General features: G+C 40.3%; 1 protein-coding gene across 1 annotated transcript; it reads left to right on the forward strand.

The window, feature by feature from the left end:
- The first annotated feature begins 9865 nt into the window (after positions 1-9865).
- TLNRD1 (talin rod domain containing 1) lies at positions 9866-11679 on the forward strand. The gene has a single exon (XM_074295252.1). It carries the CDS (start codon positions 9866-9868, stop codon positions 10973-10975), a length of 1110 nt encoding a protein of 369 aa, XP_074151353.1. The 3' UTR covers positions 10976-11679.
- The last annotated feature ends 10214 nt before the right edge of the window (positions 11680-21893 follow it).

Raw genomic sequence — 21893 nt, forward strand, 5'->3', positions numbered from 1 at the left:
ACTTGGCTTTGCCATTAGAGAGAGTAGGCTGTGTCTCTCCATGGCCTACAGTGGCAACTATAGCATGGGCTTTTGTAAGTTTTCATTGTAAGGATTGTCAGTTTTAGCTAATAGATAAATCCATACTGATCATTCAGGATCCAGGTATAGATTCATAGAAGCATACATGTCTATTACGTGTTAAGAACTGTCCTAAATGCTTTACCAGCAGCATCTTATATGCTAGATATGGAATTAGAAGAGACCTTGGATACATTGTTGGTGGAGTTGTGAATGGATCCAACCATTCTGGGGAACAGTTTGGAACTATGCTCAAAAAATTATCAAACTGTGCATATGCTTTGACCCAGAAGTGTTACTTCTGGAGCTATATCTCAAAGAGATCTTAAAGAGGGAAAGGGACTCACACATGCAGAAATGTTTGCAGCAACTCTTTTTGTAGTGGCAAGAAACTGGAAACTGAGTGGATGCCCATCAGTTGGAGAATGGCTGAATAAATTGTGGTATATAAATGTTATGGAATATTATTGTCCTATAAGAAACGACCAGCAGGATGATTTCAGAGAGGCCTGGAGAGACTTACATGAAGTGATGCTGAGTGAAATGAGCAAGACCAGGAGATCACTATACACGATGATCAATTCTGATGGATGTGAGTCTTTCCAGCAATGAGATGATTGAGGCCAGTTCTAATGATCTTAGAATAAAGAGGGCCATCTACATCCAGAGAGAGGATTCTGGGAACTGAGTGTGGATTACAACATAGTTTTTAAACTCTTTTTGTTGTTTGCTTGCATTTTATTTTCTTTCTCATTTTTTTCTTTTTGATCTGCTTTTTCTTGTGCAGCAAGATAATTGAATAAATATATATACATGTATTGGATTTAACATATTTTAGCATGTTTAACATATATTGAACTACTTGTCATCTAAGGAAGGGGGGAAGGAGGGGAACATTTGGAACACAAGGTTTTGCAAGGGTCAGTATTAAAAAATTATCCATGCATATATTTTGAAAATAAAAAGCTTTAATTAAAAAAAATAATAAATATAAAAAATAGAAGAGACCTTAGAGATCACCTAGTACAATACCTTCATTTTATAAATGAGGAAGGTGAGGTTGACAAGTTAAATGACTTGATAAAAGTAAGAAGTAATAAGTAGTGGCCAGATCCTAAGCCCAAATTCAGGCCACTTTCTCTTCTTCATCCTTGAAGGAACTTTCCTATTATGTGAGTTTTCAAAAATCTCCGACTTTGACTCATCAGTTAAATACATCAGCTTTTTATTCTATCCTTTCTTTGATTCTCTTCCTTTTGTAAATTTATATAAATATGCGCAAGTATAATAAAATTTATACATACATATATAATGCATACTTATGCACACACATATATGAATACATACACATATATAATAAAAATCACTTTATTATCCTAAGTTTTCCCTATAATTTCTGAGGTTCATTCTTGCTTTTAGCTTTCTTGACACTTCTTAAAGGATCAAGCTATGCTTTCATGTTCATTCTTTTATTTGCTTTCACTTGCAACTCCTTTAAATGTCTTATAAAAGTCAAGTTCATTGCTAAGTTTCTTGTGTGGATGATTTCATTTATGAAGCATTCAGTTTTCTGGGATTTCTTCTATCCAGGCTACGTCTAAAAGACGGTTCTCTTCCTTACCCCTTAATTTGATTTCTAAGTAGATCAAATGAGAAACAGATCTAAAAACTGACAAGAGAATTAGACATTGCCTAAAACACACTGTGTAACCCAAAAATATTTTCACTCATTTTATTTTCTCCCACAGAGAAAAAAAAGCTGACTCAAGTGAAAGGTATGAGTCTAGTAAAGTAAACAGAATAGATTAATTATCTTACATACTGAATTGTCTTCCTAGTTCAGAAAAGAGGTTTGAATTTCTCTAAGAAAAGTGCATTTATTGCCTAGAGTACCTGGAAAATTATTTTTGCTTTCCTAGAATAGGGTTTGACTAGAGAGAGAAAAAAAAATGATGAAGGCATATTAAACTCAATCTCTGGGCTTGCTGGAGATATTATCTCTGACTCTAACTTCATTTAGCTTGCAACTCTAACCTACTAGAGAGGAGTTAAGATGAACCAAATTGATAAGAATGGCTCAATATAAACAAGAATCCTGTATCTTCCCTCCAACAACTTATTTGGATCACATCAGAAGAAAGCATGGTATATTACATAAAATGTGAGCTGGGTTCCACCCTTCCTATGTCCAAATGTTTGACCCATTTGAATCTTCTAACTGTAGACCCCTAAGAGATCAAAAAGTGAACAAAACTCTGCCCTTTTCATAGTATCACTGCAGGCAGGATCAGTGGAAAATAAAAACACTTAACAGTTTGAGATGTGGATGTTGGACAGAGATGAGAGTTGTTTCCAAGGTCACACAATAGTCACTCAGTACAGTAAAATAGTGCCATTGTTATAGTAAGAGGAAAGACTGACATAGTCCAAAGCGTTAGTATAGGTGATGTTAGGTCCAAAACCAGGTTGTGTGATATTTAAGTTACGTTACCTCTCTTATCCTCAGTTTCCTCATATGTAAAATAGGGATAATGATTCCAAGCATGATGGTACATCGAGGATGGGGCTATTAGATCTTTTGAACTTGGGAATTCTGAGCTGTAATGAATTAAGCCACTAAATTTAGTACTTATAAGAAACCTACACCTAAAAAAAAGGTTGAATCCATTCAGATGGGAAATAGAGTAGATCAAAGTTCCAGTGACAGAGTGGGGCAGGTTTATAAGTAGCCCCTGTACTTCAATCCCAGTTTAAAAAAAAAACCTAAAAGATTAATAATTATGCAGTCTATGTCACATGGTACTTTGGGGAAAGCTTTTTTTTTTGTGTAAACCTTAAATTGCTAAGAAAGCATGGGCTATTATTAGTATAGATTAATAGTTTATTAAACATTTGTTTTACTAAATTATGTATTAAGATTTTAATTCCACATACAGAAAATACCTAATTTATAAGTACTTTGTATTCCAAAAGTTTATGACAACTGTTTTGAAGTCGTTAGAAAAGCTAACTGGAGGGTGGAGGGAAAGTTGGAACAGAAGGTTTTGCAAGGGTCAATGCTGAAAAATTCCCTATGCATATATCTTGTAAATAAAAAGCTATAATAAAAAAAAGAAAAGAAAATAAAAGAAAAGCTAACTTATAGACCAGTACATTTTTAAAAAAGGCCTGGTTTACTCAACCTTCTCTGATATTTTAGTGGATTACTGACCTTATCAGAAGTGGCTATTTCTTTCACTAGTGAAAACCTAGGTTTTTACAACCAATCTATGTTTTCTCTTCCTATTTGGTCTTAGTTCACTTCCTTCCATAAATCCTCAAGATTATTCAATTAACACTGAAGGTCTTCCTAGAAAGGTTTTTACTTTTTTTGTGCATACCAGTGCACACCACTGAGGCTATCCATTTATTGTATTTTACTTTCTCTCACTACATTTCTGGTTTACTTCCTTTTTGAGAAATAAAGTAGAAATACTGTATACTGGCAATGAAAGAAATAAATATTCTTATAACACTGGCATTTAAATAAAATAAAAATAAGAAAATAAACATTTTTTAAAAAGGTGTTCCCTTGGTTTTAGAAAGTATTTACCACATGCTAAGTAAGGATCCATATTTCCACATCTCCTAGGATTTTTATTTATTTATTTTTTTTTGGTTAAGGGTTATCCTAATTTCAGGACTGTGGCACTTAGCTTCCCCTCTCCTAGGATTTTTAATTTGTTAGTATAAAAAGGGTTTTAATAACATTATACTTTGTTTAAATGTTTTCTGCATCTTTTGATATATAATCATGTGGTCTGAAGTTTTTGTTATTAAGATAATTGATTATATTTTTATTTATTTTAAATACTGGACCAACCCTGGATCAATTTGATTATAATATGTGATATTTTTAGTATTACTGCTGCCTCTTTACTAACAGTTTATTCAGTATTTTCACATCTGGTCTTAGCTTCCTTCTTATCAACCCCCTTTAATAATTCAATGCAATCTACCCTCAAAACATGCTGCTAGGCCTTTTGTGCTTACAGTTTTCTGCTTTGTTAACTAATTCCTACTTTCCTAAAAAATAAAAATTTAAAAGTGTTATCATGGTTCTGGCACAATCAACTGGAATTTTAACTCAGGCTAAAGGGAAGGGAGAGAATAGTAGAAAGATTAGGTTAATTAAGGAAATCAAATTGTAGAATATTTAAGTACATGTAGTAACAACACAATGGCCATAACAAAGTAGTACATATCTTATTGGATCTGCTTTAAGGGACAGATACATATAGATAGATAGATATCTATCTATATCTATCTATCTATCTATCTATCTACACACACACACATACACAATTTAAATATATACACATCCATGCATAAATACATGGTATATGTACACACATAGATGACTACATATATAAATGTGTGGATGTATATATTCAACACCTCTACTCTGCTACTTGCTTACCTGTGTGATCTCTGACAAATCACTTAATCTCTTAGGGTTTCTGTTTACTCACTGGTTAAATGAAGGAACTGGACAATCTTTGTGAAGGGGTGGTACCTAGGTCTCCTGGGATTGATAGAATGTATGGGACGACTAGCACCTTCTGATGGGAGGGCTTGCAGAGCCCTTTTCAGCCCAATTCTCAGCTGTGCTTCCAAGAAGCTGTATCCTGAGCAGGGGCCACACTCCAATAAAACTATTTCAGAGATGGGCTAAAATAGCTTGAGGGTAACTAATAGGCCTCAAACCTGTGGATGAGTTAGGGGGAGATCTACCCCAAGATTGTGAATGGGCAAATGAGAACAATTTGTTCCACTGGCCATGAAGGTGGCTCAAACAGGTGCTGTGGAGCACTTACAGGTTGGTCTGACAGGGAAGACATCAAGCTTATCCACCTCATCCTAGGTCATCACCAGTCTTTCCAATGGACTTCAGTGACTGTAAGAATGAGGCTGATGACTTTGGCAACTTGGCTTCACAAAAATCCAACTAATGTGCAAGTTAAGATATCATCAGTGATGTCATTGGTCCTGTCCCAAAACAAAGGACAAACAACAAAAACAATTAGAACCAAAAGCAAGGATTTGGGGGCCTCAGGAAACCAAAAATCACCCCAAGACAAATGTCTTAAATTGAATTAGGCAAAGGTGGTAGGGGAAGGAAAAGGGGATGGGGTCATTGATATTTGGTAGGAAAAAAGATATTGAGAAACTGGGTGTTGAAATAGAGTGAAGCCACTTGAGGGGAACAGAGGAGCTGATCTTACTGGCATCTAGTAGCTTTATACTTGAACAAATCATACCCATTGTGTAGATGTTAAACTGTTGATTCTATACTTGCAAAGCATTGCCATTCGGATCCTCTAAACTCAACAATCTTGGGCAAAACTCTAGTTGTTCTACTTTTGTTACAGCTTTGGCCCAAAAGTAGTGGCAAAGATCTTATGGTAGTCTCTTTAGTTCCAGGAAGCACACTGTCACTTCACTATACTGTCACCTTCCAACCATAATCCCAATGAAAAGTAGATTGCAGGGGACTTCATGTAGTGTCGCTGTGCTTCCTGAAGACCCCGTAGTCTACGGGGTCTTCAATCCAACTGAGTAGAGTGGTGATAATAACTCTTGTTAATCTAAACATTTTACATCTGCCCTGCTCAAGGGAAGGTCTGAGAAAATGCTTCTATATTTAAATTGATATTTTTGTACATGCCCATAGAGCGGTTACAAAAAAGATGGGACCTTTATGGGAAATTGGACAGCCTCTCTTCTTTCTCAATCACATTTTCATTATAGAGTTTCTCTTTCATTTGCTTTATTCAAGAAGCTTAAAATATTTACATCATTAATATTGCTATTTAGTGAAACACATTGTAGAGATGAACATTGGATAGTTTTTTTTTTTTTTTTGAGTTGATCCCTTTCATTAAATGTGAGTTATTTTAAGTAAATGGTACTTTAACTGCAGATATTTCATCAAACCATTTAATGGTTACCGATTTATAGGTTAGGGCCAGAAAGGAATTACAGAAATTATCTAGTCCAGTTCCATCATTCTACTCATAAGGGAACTGAAGCACAAAGAAGATAGTTAATTTACTCAGCATCAAACAGTTTTTTAGTATCAGAGCTGACATGAGAATCTTGGTTTCCTAACTACACAGCATTACACTGTGGCTACTTGAACAATATAAAACCTTAATTTATATCTATGTATGTGTTTAATTTACAAATTACAATTGCAGCTTTAAGAGAGAGAGAAAAAAAGAGATAGAAGGTACTAGAGAAGGTAAGGACAAATTCCATAATCCTCACAGAAAATATTATGTTTATTGAATCCTTCCCATTTTGGGTGGGGTCAGAGGAATTAAGTGTAATTGAATGGGAGATGGTGGTGTTGTTCAAGGTCAGTAAAGAGACAATGGCCGGGAGGTGTGGGCCTTGAGAGGTGACTCCCTGAGGGTCGGGTGTGGTGATCCTGGATAGGAAACTGGGAGCCCTGCATGGTGACCCTGGGGGCAGAGTTGTAAAAGACCTTGGAATTTCTAGGGTAGAATAGAGAGCCCCCCAGGGAGAGCTACACAACTAAGGTGAAGAGTAACCACAGGGGCTAGTATTCAACTCAATAGAAATGTGTGCATGGAAGGAGATGAAAGGTGGGGTGGAGGGACACAGCTCAAAAAGAGATTGAAGCCACAACTAGCATTTACTAATAGCCCCTTTAGGGAAAGGGGTGCCTAAAATGATCCCACCTGATTCTTACCAGGTTGTTCCCTTTCCCAACAAACCTAATTTGCCCCAGGGAATTCCCTTACAGCTTTGGTTGATAAGAGCCTAAACAACAGAAGAGAGATAAGAAACTAGTTCAGAGTTTCTATCTGCACAGTTCCCAAGTTCAAGTGCTTTAAGAGGAGAGAGGAATTTGGACCTGAGGTTTTTATATTTATTCAAGCAGAAAAGACCCCTTACTATCCCAGGGGGGCGGGGAGAGAAAGCTCATCTGGGCTGAGAGGAAAAGGAGGGTAGGTAGGGATCATGATTCAAGAAAGTAGGCAACAGGAGGAGGGAGGGCCTGCTTAGAGAATGAAGGAAGATGGTGATGGTGGGAATCTCGGAGAGAGTTCAATACCTATACCAAAGCAAAATAATAGGAAAAGGAAACGATACTTACTGTAATATCTACCCCACCCCCAGAAACAACATAGCTAACCTTATATGCTACACACACAAATATATAATCAGCTATAATTCAATGTATACAATAACTTCATATATTGAATTTGATCTTCTATATACCATTACAATATGTAAAATAGGCTTCATATTCTGCAAATTTTAAAGTGTTACCTATTACGTAGTATACACAGATGAAATTATATATGTGCGTGTATATGAGATAGAGCACGTATTCCCTTGACCATGCGTGCTGCAGGCCATGCTTACTGCAGGGGACAATGTGGCTTCTTAGAAGTGAAAGAGGAAAAGAAAAGTCATCAATAATAGAGCCTCCAGTTTTGGAAAATTCCTACTAATTCTCCAATATGAGAAATCTTGAGAGAGGTTGGGAGGGGGTCCCTGATCCCCTGGTGTCACCGTTAGACCTCAGTATACGTGTATTTACTGGGAGTTGAATATTAGGAATTAAATTCATCATCATTTGTTAGACACCTATTACGTGCCAGGAAGTTAACTCTGGACCCTCTAAAGAAATGCAAGTTTCCCATTTCGCTGGCACTGCACGCCAAGCGGGACCGGAGGATGATTGGATCATTTCAAGCCCAGGGCCCGCCTGGGATGTTGCAGACTTGGGCCCGGGTGGACCCGAGAGCAGATACCTGATGCGGTCTTCCTGTCCCTCCTCCGGCCCCACCCCCACCCGGTGTGGCATTTAGACCCCCTCTCCCTCGGCTGGAAGGAGGCTCGGGACCCTCTCGTTTTCACTCTTGTACAGGAGGTGGGTCCCGCGCTGGGCAAGCTGGAGCTCTTCCTGACAACTGTCCCCATCTCTTTTCTCTCCCTTCTTCTGAATGGCAGAGGCTCGTAGGCGGAAGGGGGGGCGCGAGGGGAAAAAAGGCAGAACCGCCTGCCTCAGGGCTCGTCCCCCAGAGTTCGGGGCGAAGATCGGGCGAGCCGCAGATGAATGGGACGGGGTTGACCGCAGCAAGGCGCTGGCGCTCCCGCGGCTACTTAGCCGCCCGCCCCGTTTCCAGGGGAGGAGCAGCTAATCGCGCAAGCGTCCGGGAGATGCCGAGGGGGGCGGGAGGAAAGGGTAGAGGAGGAAGCAGGATTTAAACGAAGGGCGGTGACGCCACACAAAAGATTTCTATAGGCTCAAGTGAGGTTACGGCAAAGGCAACGAGGCGAGCGGGGTAGGGAGGGGGGAAGGGAAGAGGAAAACCTCCCTTCAACCCATGCAGCGTTTGGGTGGCAGTGGCAGCGGGGGCTACCCCACGGTTCCGCACCCGGGAGGTGAAGACGCGCTGGGAAAGGAAACGTTTTTTTGTCTGTCTCCACCTCTGCCCCCCTTCCCCAGGCTGCCTCTCCCCTTCGTTTCTTTCTTTTCTCCCTCGTTCGGAAGTTGGTTCACCAAAATGGCAGGAGCTAGGGCCCGAGCTGATTCCCGCAGCAGCCCGGAGACCCCTCCCTTGTGTGCGGGGACCTTCTAAGTTCGGAGAGGCTCCTGCTGCCGGAGGGAACCCGCCTCCGGGGGGATGCGCTTGAGCCGGGGCCTCGGGAGAAAGCCGCCACAACCGCAGCAACAGCCGTTGGAGAGGATGGAATCGGAGCGGGAGCAGGCTTGGGGAGGTCTGATGCACGGTCCGGGAAGGGGCGCCGCTTCCCAGTGCAGCCGCGGAAAGTGACTCCAAGCCGGCTGGAAAAAGGCTGGCTGGGTGGGAGGCGGTGGAGAGGAGTGGGGGAAGAGAGACAACTCCCCGCCACCCCTGCCCGAGTCCCGAGGGCGCCGGGCGAGGCGCGCCCGGGCGTGGTGAGTGCTCGCTAGCGGCCCGCGGGCGCCCGGCCCCAGCCAGCGCTAAATCTGTGCACAGCTCCCTCCGGACTCGACTCTCGCAGCCTGGCTGACCGAGGGAGCCACACCCTCCGCTGGGTGGCTGCTGCTGCTTCCTGATAGCCGGAGACCGGAGAAAGAGTGGGAGAGGAGAGGATGCGGGACCGCCGCTCCCGCCGCCGCCCGTGCGTGCCTCCGCCCCCGCCGCTCCGGAGTGACTTCTCTTTCGGTTGCGTTTCCAGAGACACACGTGCGCCCAGGTGCCCGAGCTTGGCCCTCTGAGTGCTGAGAACAGAAGCGGTTTGTGCATCCGCCGTCCCGGAGCTCCTCCCTAAGAAAAAGGATTTTGATTTCAAAGAAAGGAAGGAAGGACAACTCCCAGCCTCCCCCACCCCCGTCGGCTTGGCAGGGCCATGCCCAGGAAGGAGGCGGCGGTGGCCCCTCGGCGGAGACGGGACCAGTGCGGACTTTCCCGGAACCCGACGGGTGGGGAGTGCTAATTTTGGTTTTTCTCGTCTTTTTCCGGCGTTTCATGGTGCTTGCAGCCCCCAGGCAAAGAGGCAGAACACTGAAGTGCTTCCCTCCACCCTTAAGCCGGTCGCCCCCTTTCTCTCCGTCGCTCGCTTCCCGCCCTGCCCCTGTCTCGGCCGCCGCAGCCCCGGTGCCATCTGCTCGCGGCGGTGGATGGCATGATGGTGCGGAGAAGGCAACGCGGCCCTGCCCAGCTCAATCGGGACGGCTCCGGGGGCGGCAGCGGCGGCGGTAGCGGGCTCCCCAGCGGCATGCCAGTGCTCCCCCGGCGCTATGGCTAGCGGGAGTTCGGGGAAGTCCACTGGCGAGGCGGCTTCTCCTCCTGCTCCTGCTAGCGGCGCTTGTCACTCGGGTGCCGTCGGGGGCGGCTCGCAGCCACGAAAGAAGCTCGTTTCGGTGTGCGACCACTGCAAGGTGAAGATGCAGCTGGTGGCCGACCTGCTGCTGCTGTCCAGTGAGGCGCGGCCCGTGCTGTCGGAGGGCTCCGCCGCCGCCTCCGGCCCCGGAGGCGAGTCCTTTGAAAAGTGCCGGGACACCATCATCGCCCGCACCAAAGGGCTCTCCATCCTGACTCACGACGTGCAAAGTCAGCTCAACATGGGCCGTTTCAGCGAGGCCGGGGACAGTCTGGCGGAACTGGGCGAGCTGGTCGTCTCGCTGACCGAGTGCTCGGCCCACGCCGCTTACTTAGCCGCGGTGGCCACCCCGGGGGCGCAGCCGGCGCAGCCGGGCCTGGTGGACCGGTACCGGGTGACGCGCTGCCGGCACGAAGTGGAGCAGGGCTGCGCGGTATTGCGAGCCACCCCTCTGGCGGACATGACGCCTCAGCTGCTGCTGGAGGTGTCCCAGAGCCTGTCGCGCAATCTCAAATTCCTAACGGACGCCTGCGCCCTGGCCAGCGAGAAGTCCCGGGACCGCTTTGCCCGAGAGCAGTTCAAACTGGGCGTCAAGTGTATGAGCACCAGCGCGTCGGCGCTGCTGGCCTGCGTGCGGGAAGTGAAGGCGGCGCCCAGCGAGCTGGCCCGCAGCCGCTGCGCGCTCTTCAGCGGGCCCCTGGTGCAGGCAGTCAGTGCCCTGGTGGGCTTCGCCACCGAGCCCCAGTTCCTGGGCCGAGCCGCCTCCGTCAGTCCCGAGGGCAAGGCGGTGCAAACCGCGATCCTCGGGGGGGCCATGAGCGTCGTGTCGGCCTGCGTGCTTCTGACCCAATGCCTCAGGGATATAGCCCAGCACCCCGACGGGGGCGCCAAGATGACAGACCACAGGGAAAGGCTGAGGAATTCGGCCTGCGCCGTCTCGGACGGCTGCAACCTGCTATCTCAGGCACTAAGGGAGAGGTCTTCGCCCAGGACTTTACCGCCAGTGAATTCCAATTCTGTGAATTAACCCGCCCCCGCCCATCTGCACCCCCTCCCCAGCTTATTCCCCTGGTTGTGACTTCGAGAAAATACTCCCTCCCCACCCATTTATACCAAAGAAATCGCTTAGATGAGGTCCCCCTCCCCCCACTCCCCTTTCCCCTTCCCTTTGTCCCACTTGAAATTCACCAGAGAAATACCTTGAAAAGCTTCACCACAAGTAGAAAGAAACCAAGTGAGGGAGAGTTAACCTTGGAAAGTTTTCTACAGTTCCCGGGAGTGGGGAATGGGAGAGCTTTAACCGTGCTGGGTGCGGTTTCTTCTCCTTTCTGCCATCCCTAGTCCCATCTCTGCAACCGTTCTTTCAGAAGTTCCCACCCACATTTTACTGTTAAATTGTGCAGGAAGGAGATTATAGATTTTTTTTTGTCCTTTTTATTGTTGTTTTAAAGGTTACCTCAGTTTCACACTTTAGACATGGATGTAGCTACCTTTTTGTATGTGTTTTTTTTTTTTTTAATTGAATGTTGGATTAGAAGTACACTTGGTGTGGAAAGAGTGAAGGTTGAGTTTTTTGCCATGTGATTTTCGAATTGGGGGGAAAGCTACTGTGAGTGTGATTTCAAAAATTTACACTATAACAAAAGTGATTTTTTTTTTCCCCAATGTCAGTTTTTATCTTGCATGTACTGGAGTATTTATTTCATCTATTAAAATGTTATGTTTCTCAGATGTCTTTTGGCCATTCTTGTTACCTAGTTAATAATTTTTTTGTTAAGTGGAGGAGTTTAAGTCTTTAAAATGTACCCTTTCAACTGCTGCAGCACGCAATTTGAATTGGTTTATCTTCGGCCTCCATCCTACTCCACCCATTTTTACTTTTCCCTTTGAGTTTATGTGAAAATAATGTCACATGTTTAGAATGCTAAATTGGTAACAGAAAGTGTGGAACCGACCTTCATCTTGTCCAAAGAAGACTGATCAGTTTCTGAATTGTAGCATTCAGTTCTCTGGCTTTTGTCTCGCGTAGTCCTCTTGTTTCTGTGGGAATGCGATTTTGTCTCTTCCATCCCCTCCTATCTCTCCAGTTTTTCCACCTCATTTGAAATAATGGGAGGATTCATAACTTATCAGCTTTAGGTCAGGGGTGGTCTAAGCTGATTAAAGCCTGTAGACTGTCTTCTGTTCCCTTTCAAATTAAGACAAGTTGTTTGTATCTCGTTTGGCACCTGTGCTTCCTTTCATTCAAAATGGGTGTGTTTTGCTCACAGATGCCCTTAGATTGAACCAGAGTTAAAACTGACATAACTTGGGAAATATTCTCGGTGCTTATGTGCAAGCACAATTGTTTGGGAATTGGAACAACCTAGTTTAATTCAGAATATCCTGAATTTGCTGCTTACTACTACTGACTAAGGGCAGTCAGCTGTTTGGTTGTGACCTAAAAGTTTTTCTTTATGGACTTACGGGACTTGCTATTAGCCCAGAAGGCATTCTATTAACAGCTAGTATTTGTGTAGCACTTACCGTGTGCTAGACTTTGTACTAAATACTTTACAATTACTTCTTCACAAACAGTTATTTTCAGCCACCTGGGGAGGTAGGTGCTATTATCCCAGTTTTATAGATGAGGAAACAGACAAATTGAGATGAGTAAATATTTGACAGCAGAGTCGGATTCAAGTCATCCTGACTCCAGACTTAGCATTCTGTGCACTGAACCCCCTGGCTAGGTAGTTTTGGAATTTGGAATCAGACCATCAGATTCAAAAATGCCCCTCTGTCATTCAAACCTGTGTGACCCTGGGCACTTAAATCCCTTCAAATCTGGGCCTCGGAATGAAAGAATTAAAGAACTAGAGATAGCTTCTAGGGTCCTTACCCAGCTGTAGTGGGGCTTAGTTCAAATTTAGGATCTCTTTACCAAAATCTGTAAGGGCTGTGGGCATAGTATGTGTTTTTCCCTGTTAAGTTAGAAATTAGTGCGTCTTATGGAACTTAAGCAATAATGTAATTCCAGTGAACCTGGTTGTATTTTAAATACTCATTGGATGCATAAAAATTATAATTTAATTTGATCCTTTAGTGCTTGTAGTTCATCATACTTTAGTTAAAACTGCATGGATACAATAATTTAGGCTTGTTCGAATGTTTACTTTTATTTTTCCTTTAATTTTCTGTGGTATTACAAACTCTAATTATGCTTATAAATGGAAAAGTAAGTTTTCACAAGATTCCACTGTGTTATGCCATTGAGGACAGAAAAGTCATCTGTGTATATGCTAGTCCTTATGAAGAGCTCATTAGAAAGGATGAATATATATGTATATATATATTCAAGATATATATATATACACACATTAATGAAACATCTTTTATGGATGGAAGACATAATCTTTATAATCATAAAACTGTACATACACATACACATATATTTGTATATATGTATGTATTCATCTATTAAAAGTCATGTATATGCTATATGTATGTAGGCATTCTATTTCTCCATAAAAGGTCGTGTGTGTATATATGTGTGTATTCCATCCTCTCTAATGAGGTTTAGTGTTAATTAATAATCAGGTCCTTGATATATAAAATTTCATTAAAATTGTGTGATTTCATAATAATAGTGATTTTGTTCCCTGAATTAAAAAAAAAAAATACCCTTATATACTGGTTGTGATGGTGAGAGAGTGTTTGGGGTAGGGAATGTTGTTCCTACATTTTTTACAGTAATTCCAATTGGTTCTCTACTGGTTATTATTTTCTGTGTGGTGAGAGAAATCATTTAATTTTTTAAAACACAAAGATGCACCCTTACAAAGTGATTTTATTTTCTTTATAAATATTTTATAAAATATAATATTTCCATGTACTATAAAAATTAGCCCCCAAGACTGGTGTTTCACCTACATTTAGGGATTTACATATTTTTTCTACTTAGGAGAAAAGCATATCTTTAAAAGATAAACAAGTTTAGTAATGATGTGGTTAATTTAGGTACTTCTGGCAGAGGAGGGCTTTAAAATCTAAAACCTCTAGAAGTTGTATTGCTTGTATTAGCCAATATGGAATGACTCTAGATTGTTCAAATAAGCCTTTTACCAGCTCTTTCTTTGCATCTTGTTATCAGTGTAAACAGGCCCTGCAGAGGAATCTTGAAGCAATTACCACTATAATTTACATCTCCAACAATTTATCTTTAATGAGGACTTTGATATTAGCTAGATAATTATCCAACTGCCATTTCACTTTGTATTATTTTAAAATGTTTTCTTGAAGCTTTTGGATGCTTAAAAAAAGGGAAAAAAACTATTTTGTTTTGTCCAAATCATATTGCTTATTATTAGAGAATGTGTCAGGTAGAGAACAAGTATTCATATGGGCTTTGATAAAAATAAATTTTAAACACTGAGCATTTATATAGTACTTTAAGATTTATGACACTCAGACATTTAGCTTACTCTTCCCATTTTACCTATCATTTCCCTTTCTGAAGAAAGTGAGAGAGAGGTTATGTATTTTTGCACATGTTATTAATCCTAAATTTGCATATGAACAAAACAAAAAGCATGTCATCTTTTTTAATTGGGAAAATGGCCAATTGTGATAATACTGGAGAAATTCAGAAAAAAACATTTTTAGATTCGATTGAATTAAATTTTTTATTGAAGAATTCAAGTAGATCCTTTTTATTAAAATTTTGTCTTTGGGATAGAGGTACTAGGATTTTAGTTTGAAACGGGAAGTATTCCAACAGGTGTTTTAGAATGAAATTTGGTCATGTGTCTCACTGGTCAGAAGCTACTGTAGTTTGATGGCATAAATCCTGGAATCTCCAACTCAGAGGACATAGTTTAAATTAGAATTAATAATCATTAGTTGTGTGGGTTAGGGTTAGGAATAGGAACTAGGTCTATTAGCATAGGGAACTTCTAGGTAAGAAAATTTTTTCTGCCAATGCTGGTCTGCACCTCCTCTGTCCCTTGCCCTTGGAGTTCTTTTAAAGCTAAGTACCTTGCTCAGGATCACAAATCCCCTGTGTGTCTAGTAGTACATTCTGAGTCCAGCTCTTCCCTAGTTTCAAGGTCAGCCTTCATCCACTAGGCTGTTACCTCATATACATGCTCAGTAAGATCCTAAGTAAATCCCTTTCCCTTTGAACCTCTGCTATAAAATGAAGGTATAATATTTTTACTCCCCACTTCTTAGAATAGGAAAATGGTTTGTAAACCTTGAAGACTGTTATGTAAATGTAAGTTGTTATTTTTTGTCTTTTCATAGTTTGGAGAAAGCTCCCTGCTTGTACTCTTGTTATTTGGATGTTTTCAGATGCACTCCTGTAGTTAAAGAATACTCACTTTGTTTTTCAAGCTGGTCCTGAGTTTTTGTTTTAAAGTTTTATTGCTATCCTTTGTTTTCCTGATACACACCCCAGTACCTTCCACCCTACCCTGACTTTGTTTCTCAACTCTAGTAACAAAAACAGTTAAGCTAACCTACAGGCCACTACATATAACATTTCACACTCTAGAGTCCCCTTCTCTGACATGTTTCTCTGAATTCCTGATTTTTTTTAAAACCACACAATAAGATTCTATTTAATGACCATAGTTGGTTCAGCCATTGACTAGACCCTGGACATCTACCTTGTTTTCAGTTTTTGTTGTCACAAAAAACTGCTGAGAATGTTTTTGTGCAGATGGATCCTTTTTATCTCTGACCACTATGAGATATATATCTCATAGTAAATTTATGGGTGAAGAGGTATGAGTGATTCAGTAACTTCTCACATAATTTCAGACTTTTTTAGAAATCTTAGACCAGTTGATAGCCCCATCAGTAACATGTTATTTGCTACCTCACAGCCCCTCCATATTCACTAGTTCACTAGTTGTTTGCTATTGATCCTGAATTTAAAAAGACAAAAACAATAAAACCAAAATTATTTGAGTAAGAATTGCAAGATTAATAAAAGCAAATAAATAGTTATAGGTATAGAATAGGAAAGAGCTTAGAGGCTCGTGTAATCCTACCAAAGGCCAGGGAGATTAAGGTAATTTGCTCAGGGACATATGGATACATGTGACAAAACAGAAATTTAAATCCAAAGTCTCAGAGGGTGGAGACAACCTAATAGAGTAAAGGCAGGGATTCAACTGAGCTTTCCCTCTTAAGTCCTCCAAACACTAAAATTCTAGAGTGGCAGAACCCACAAAAAGATGGAATGAGACAATTTTACAGCCTAAGGCAATTCAGAAGACTGGCAGGAAAGGTCTGTTGCAGCAGAGTGAGAAAGGAGCAGAGTCCAGTGCAGGCCATCCTAGTGATAGCCCCAGCGCTGACCAGGCCCTAGCAAACCTAGCGACTAAATCAGTGACAGCACTGGCAGTTTTCAGACCTCTCAGCCCATAGTAGGTAAGGGCATCAGACAAGGGTCAGGAGAATAACGGGTCCCTTGGCTGGCACCAGGGGAAGAACTCTGCTGCATTGCCTATACTTGGATTTGGGTCTTAAGTCTGGGGTATTGGTTCCATTGTGAGGAGGAGCACTAGCGCAATAGGGCTTTCAATTGCAAGTGTATAGGGGCTATGGTCACAGTTCCAGGATCTAAAAGGTTGCTTATGGTAGTTCACAAAACTAGTATATAGTACAGTATGTACATAGTAGTATGACCTCCTTAGGTCATACCATTTTGGAAGAGCCCCAAACTTACAGGTCCCTAGAATTACTTCCCAACACTGCTGCACAAGAAACTAAAAGCTTGAGACAATGACCCCTTACCCCACTATATCATAGAATTAAAAGTCAAGATTAGACTGGACAGTGAACAAATGGGGGGAAAAACTGGCCATAGAAAATTACTATGGTAATGAGGAAGATCAAAGTATACAAAGTATACAATAGAGTCAAAATTCTTACATCTAAATCCTCAAAGGAAGAATGTGAATTGTTTTAGAGCATGGAATAGCTCAAAAAGGATTTTAAAAATCAAAAGAGGTGGATGAAAATTTGGGAAGAGAAATGTGATGCAAGAAAATGAAAAAAAGAGTCAATAGCTTTGTAAAGGAGGCACAAAAATTACTGAAGAAAAAAAGCATCTTTAAAAACAGAAGAGGACAAATGGTAAAAAGAGGTACAAAAATCCAGTGAAAAGAAGAATGCCTTGACAAGCAGAATTGGCCAAAAGGAAAAAGATATATAAAAATTCACTGAAGAGAACTTCTTAAAAGAACTGGCCAGATTTCTAGAAGGTATAAAAACTCATTGAAAAAACTAATTTCTTAAAAGTTAGAATTGGTCAAATGGAATCTAATGATGTTATGAAACATCGAGAAACAAAATCAAAAGAATGAAAAAAATAGAAGAAAATGTGAAATATCTTATTGGAAAAACAACTGACTTGGAAGATAAATCCAGGAGAGATAACATAAAAATTATTGGACTACATGAAAGTCATGATAAAAAAAAAAAAAAAAAGAGTCTAGACATTGTTTCAAAAAATTTTCAAGGAAAACTGCCCTGATATTCTATTACAAGACAGTAAAATTGATACCCTAAAAGAGATAGCAAAATGAAAACTCACAGAAATATTATAACAAATTCAAAACCTTCCAGATCAAAGAGAAAATGTTGCAAACAGCCAAAAAGAAACAATTCAAATATGCCACAGAAAGGATAAGATTTAGCAGCTTCTACATTTAAGGATCAGAGGGCTTGGAATATTCCAGAAAAAGGAGCTAGGATTACAACCAAAAATCACCTACCCAATAAAACTGAATATAATCCTTCAGGGAGAAAACTGATATTCAAAGTAAAGAACAGAGTTGAATTGAAAATTTGACTTTCAGATTACAAGATGCAAAAGAAGCATAAAAAGGTAAGCCGGGAACAGTAATCATAAGGGATTTGATAAGGGCAAACTCTTTGCATTTCTACATGGCAAAATAATATTAATAACTTAAAATTATCTTATTAGGGCAGTTAGGAGTTTACATAGAAAGCAAAGACATGAGTTGATTATCTAGATGTGGTTACTAAAAAAAGAAAATTAAGGAATGAGAAAAGTGCGCTGGGAGAAGGGGAAAGAGAGGTAAAATGGGATAAATTATCTGATATAAAAGGGGTCTGAAAGAGATTTTACAGAAGAGGGGAAAATGGAGTGAGCAGGAAGAGCATGTGAACCTTACTCTCATTAGAATTGGCTCAGAGGGAATGATATACACATTCAATAGTGTGTGCAAATCTGTCTTACTATGCAAGAAAGTAGGAAGAGAAGGGGTGGGCAGCTGATAAAAGGAAGGGCAATGGGGCAGGAGAGGGTAAAAAGTGAGAAGCAAAACACTAAAGAATGGACAGGGTAAAAGGAGAAAGAGTAGAATATGTCAGATACCATGATGGCTTAATTCTTGAGCTCCTCTTAACTAGTGACCAATGTGTTTAAATCTACATAATTGTAATGTCTACGGGAGAGCTTGACCACTTTTTACATCAGAAAATTCTTTATGATCAGATCCACATAATTATATATGTGATCAACTCAATCTAATTACCTGAGAACAAAACAGAACTTTGACTTGCATTATCTTGATGTACTGAATGATTGTGAAATTTACATTGCTACTTTTTGGTTGTATAAACCTAGCCTTAAAATACTGTAGATATGTGAATTAATGTTATTTTTTTTAACTTCCTGTGTTCATTGAAAATGAAACAGGAATATGTTTTGCTCTTTTTTCCCCAAATATGTCTATTTACAAAATGAAAAAAAAAATTTCTATTTAGAATCCATTTAGTTGTTGGTCAATCATTTTTCAGCTGTGTCCAACTCTTTGTTGGACAAACCTTGAGGTTTTTTTTTGTTTGTTTGTTTTTGTTTGTTTTGTTTTGTTTTTTTTTTTTTGCCATAGATGATGATGGGGTTTGCCATAACTTTTCAACTCACTTAACAGATAAGGAAACTGAGGCAAAGATGGTTAAGTGACTTGCCTAGAGTGACCCAGATAGGAGATGTCTGAGGCCAAATCTGAACTCAGAAAGATGAGTTCCACCTGACTTCTATTAGAGCCTGATGTGCACTCCAGCAATGGGGCAGTTAGGTGGATACAATGGTGAACTTGGAGTCAGGAATACAAGTTCAAATCCAGCCTCGTATACTTATTAGCTGTGTGATCCTGAGAAAGTTACTTAATCCTGTTTGCCTCAGTTTCCTCATCTGTCAAATGGCAAAACACTCCATTGTCTCTACCAAGAAACCTGTATTGGGATCATGAAGAATTGGACATGACTGAAAAATGACTGAACAACAAATGAAATTTAAATAAAATTTCAAGTGATTTTTTTTCTAATTTTGTACATCTGAAATTATTAAAAGACTTCTCCCTCCCCATGAAAATTTTTGCTATGCTCTCTAAAGAAATTTATGAGCTTCTATTGTGGTGGTGTTCAACATCCTACTTAATATCAACAATTTGATAAAGCCACATTCTAGCCTAGTAAATATTTTACATAGAAACATTTTATAAAAAATATTTTACATATAGTAAATACATGCTGTTGAGTCATTTCAGTTGTGTCCAAGTAGGGTTTGCCATTTTCTTCTTCAGCTCCTTTGACAGATGAGAAAACTGAGGCAAAGAGGGTTAAGTGACTTATATAGGGTCACCCAGCTACTTAAATATCTGAGTCCAAACTTGAACTTGGGAAGATGAGTCTTTCTGATTCCAGTCTCAGTGATCTATTCACTGTGCCACAGATTCAATATAATAAAGCCTTTCTCATATTCTTTGCTATAAAATGATTAGGTACCCAAAGGACTTTCCCCCAAGGTAGCTCTATGTTACCAGAGAGGGTTAATCATCAAACTGTATAGATAGGTTGACAAAGTGTATTTAAAGTCTGACTTAATTTAGGAAACATAAAAGTGTTTTGAAAAGCATAAAGCTTTCTAAAAGTTTTTTCCATCATTACTAGCTCAGTGATTCATGCAACATTAGTGCCATTTTTCACAGTTGGTTTATAGCTAGCTATATGTTGTACCCCTACAGAGCTTTTATAGGCTGTTTCTTTCTATGTCCCCATGGTAGTAATTGAAGGATGTTTAATTTTGACTCCCAAGTTTTATAATGTTTAATGGAACGAATCAGAAATTTCCATTTGTAGAAAAAAAATTTATAGAGTGTTGTTGGTCCCAATCATTCTCTTTCTTTTTTTCTCTTCTTCTTGGGTGGTGGTATAGGGTTTAGATTAGATGTGTATTGCTGAAACTATACTCTTGCTTTGTAGGGTTGTTGTTGTTGGTAGTAGTGGGATGTGTGAGTGTGTGTGTGTAAACACACCCCTGATTTTCAGCTAGTAATTGAATTAAGGTCAGTATTTAAAATAACTATAGTGATTCCTCGTCATTTTTAATTGAGAGGTTATTGAATCGAAAGTAATCTTTTAGATTGTTTGGCTATTTTCCCCTTTTGTCCCTATCCTATGCCCCCAAAACAGCAACATATTGTCCCTTTAGGTTGGTTGTAGATATATTGTATAGAAGTATTTCAGAGCTATTTGGGGGGGGGGGGGGAAACAGTTAAAACCTACAATACATTTTCTCAAAAAAATGCACTGTTTAAAGTAGACTTAACTAAGATTAAATGACCCTACAGATAATTGCATTGTTCTTGATTCAGTGATGGTTTTGCCTCTAATTTACTTTGAACAAAAGATGTACATTTTAAAACTTCTGCTTTCCTCAGTTATTTGAATGTGCGGGGTGGGGGTATAAGAATATTAACTCGCCACTCCCTATGCTGGGAGATAGTCGAATGTGAGGGCTAACAAGATTAATGAAAATTGATGCTGAAAAAGTTTCTTCTTAAGTCCCTATATAATAGTTATAAGTTATAATGGTGGTGGCTGGCCACATTGTTCAAATGCCAAATGTACACTTGCCAACAATATTATTTTATGGAAAGCTCCCACAGGGCAGATGCTCACAAGGTAGTCAGAAGAAGCAGTACAAGGATACTTTCACAGTATCTTTTAAGAATTTTAGAATTGATTGTATGGCATGGGAGACACTGGCACAGGAGTGCCCTCATCAGAGAAGATGCTGTGCTCTAAAAGGAAAGCAGAACTGAATTAACCCCAATGAAGTGCGAGTTGTGCAGTTCAGATTATTTGTGTCTGACCTGTGGCAGACTATTCTGAGCTTGTATTGGTCTGATCAGCCACAGTCGGATACACTGTAACTTGACTCAAACATGATGTCCTTTTGATCCTCTTCGAGAACAAAAGAGAACAACTATTAGGGGATAAAATGCTGGGCTTGGAGTTAGGAAAAATAGGGTTTAAATTTTGCCTCTGATGCATATTAGTTATGTGGTTATGGGCAAGCCATTTAAAGTCTTAGTGCTCTGGCAATTCTCTTAAATCTAAATTCTAGAGTGGTTGCTGAGCTGCATCAGTGTGTGTGTGTGTGTGTGTGGAGGGGAGTTTACATACTGTGAGTAGCCTTTGGAAATGAAATTACAGGTCTGGACTAAAAATAAAGGTAACATGTCAAACACTGCAATGAAAATGCATTTATTTCAGCTAGTAGAAAATTTCCTAGTTGTTAAGACTGTGAAACATGATAAATATGATTTTTTTTCCCTTGAAAACACTGACATTTTTGCTGTCATTGTTCTAATTAATTTGAATTTAAAATGTTGCTCAACAAACTGATCAGCTGAAAGGGCAATGATGAGTTCCCTTGGTTAATTTTCTGGAGACTTTCTTGAAGACCTAGACTTGACTCTGAAATCCCAGGGCTGAAATTAAAAATAAGTGCTGTAATAAGAATTCTAGGTCAGTTCAATGCTTAATGAAAGGATCCTTACCGTTCTAACTTGCCACCCATAATTATCAGCAGGCTGTTTTTATCTTAAGTGATCCTAAGTATTTTAATTCAATGCACT

Source organism: Sminthopsis crassicaudata, chromosome 2, assembly GCF_048593235.1.
Source record: "Sminthopsis crassicaudata isolate SCR6 chromosome 2, ASM4859323v1, whole genome shotgun sequence".
In the NCBI taxonomy this organism is placed as follows: domain Eukaryota; kingdom Metazoa; phylum Chordata; class Mammalia; order Dasyuromorphia; family Dasyuridae; genus Sminthopsis; species Sminthopsis crassicaudata.

Excerpts from the sequence above, each read along its gene's own strand:
- TLNRD1 (XM_074295252.1), top strand. The coding sequence starts at position 9,866 with ATGGCTAGCGGGAGTTCGGGGAAGTCCACTGGCGAGGCGGCTTCTCCT.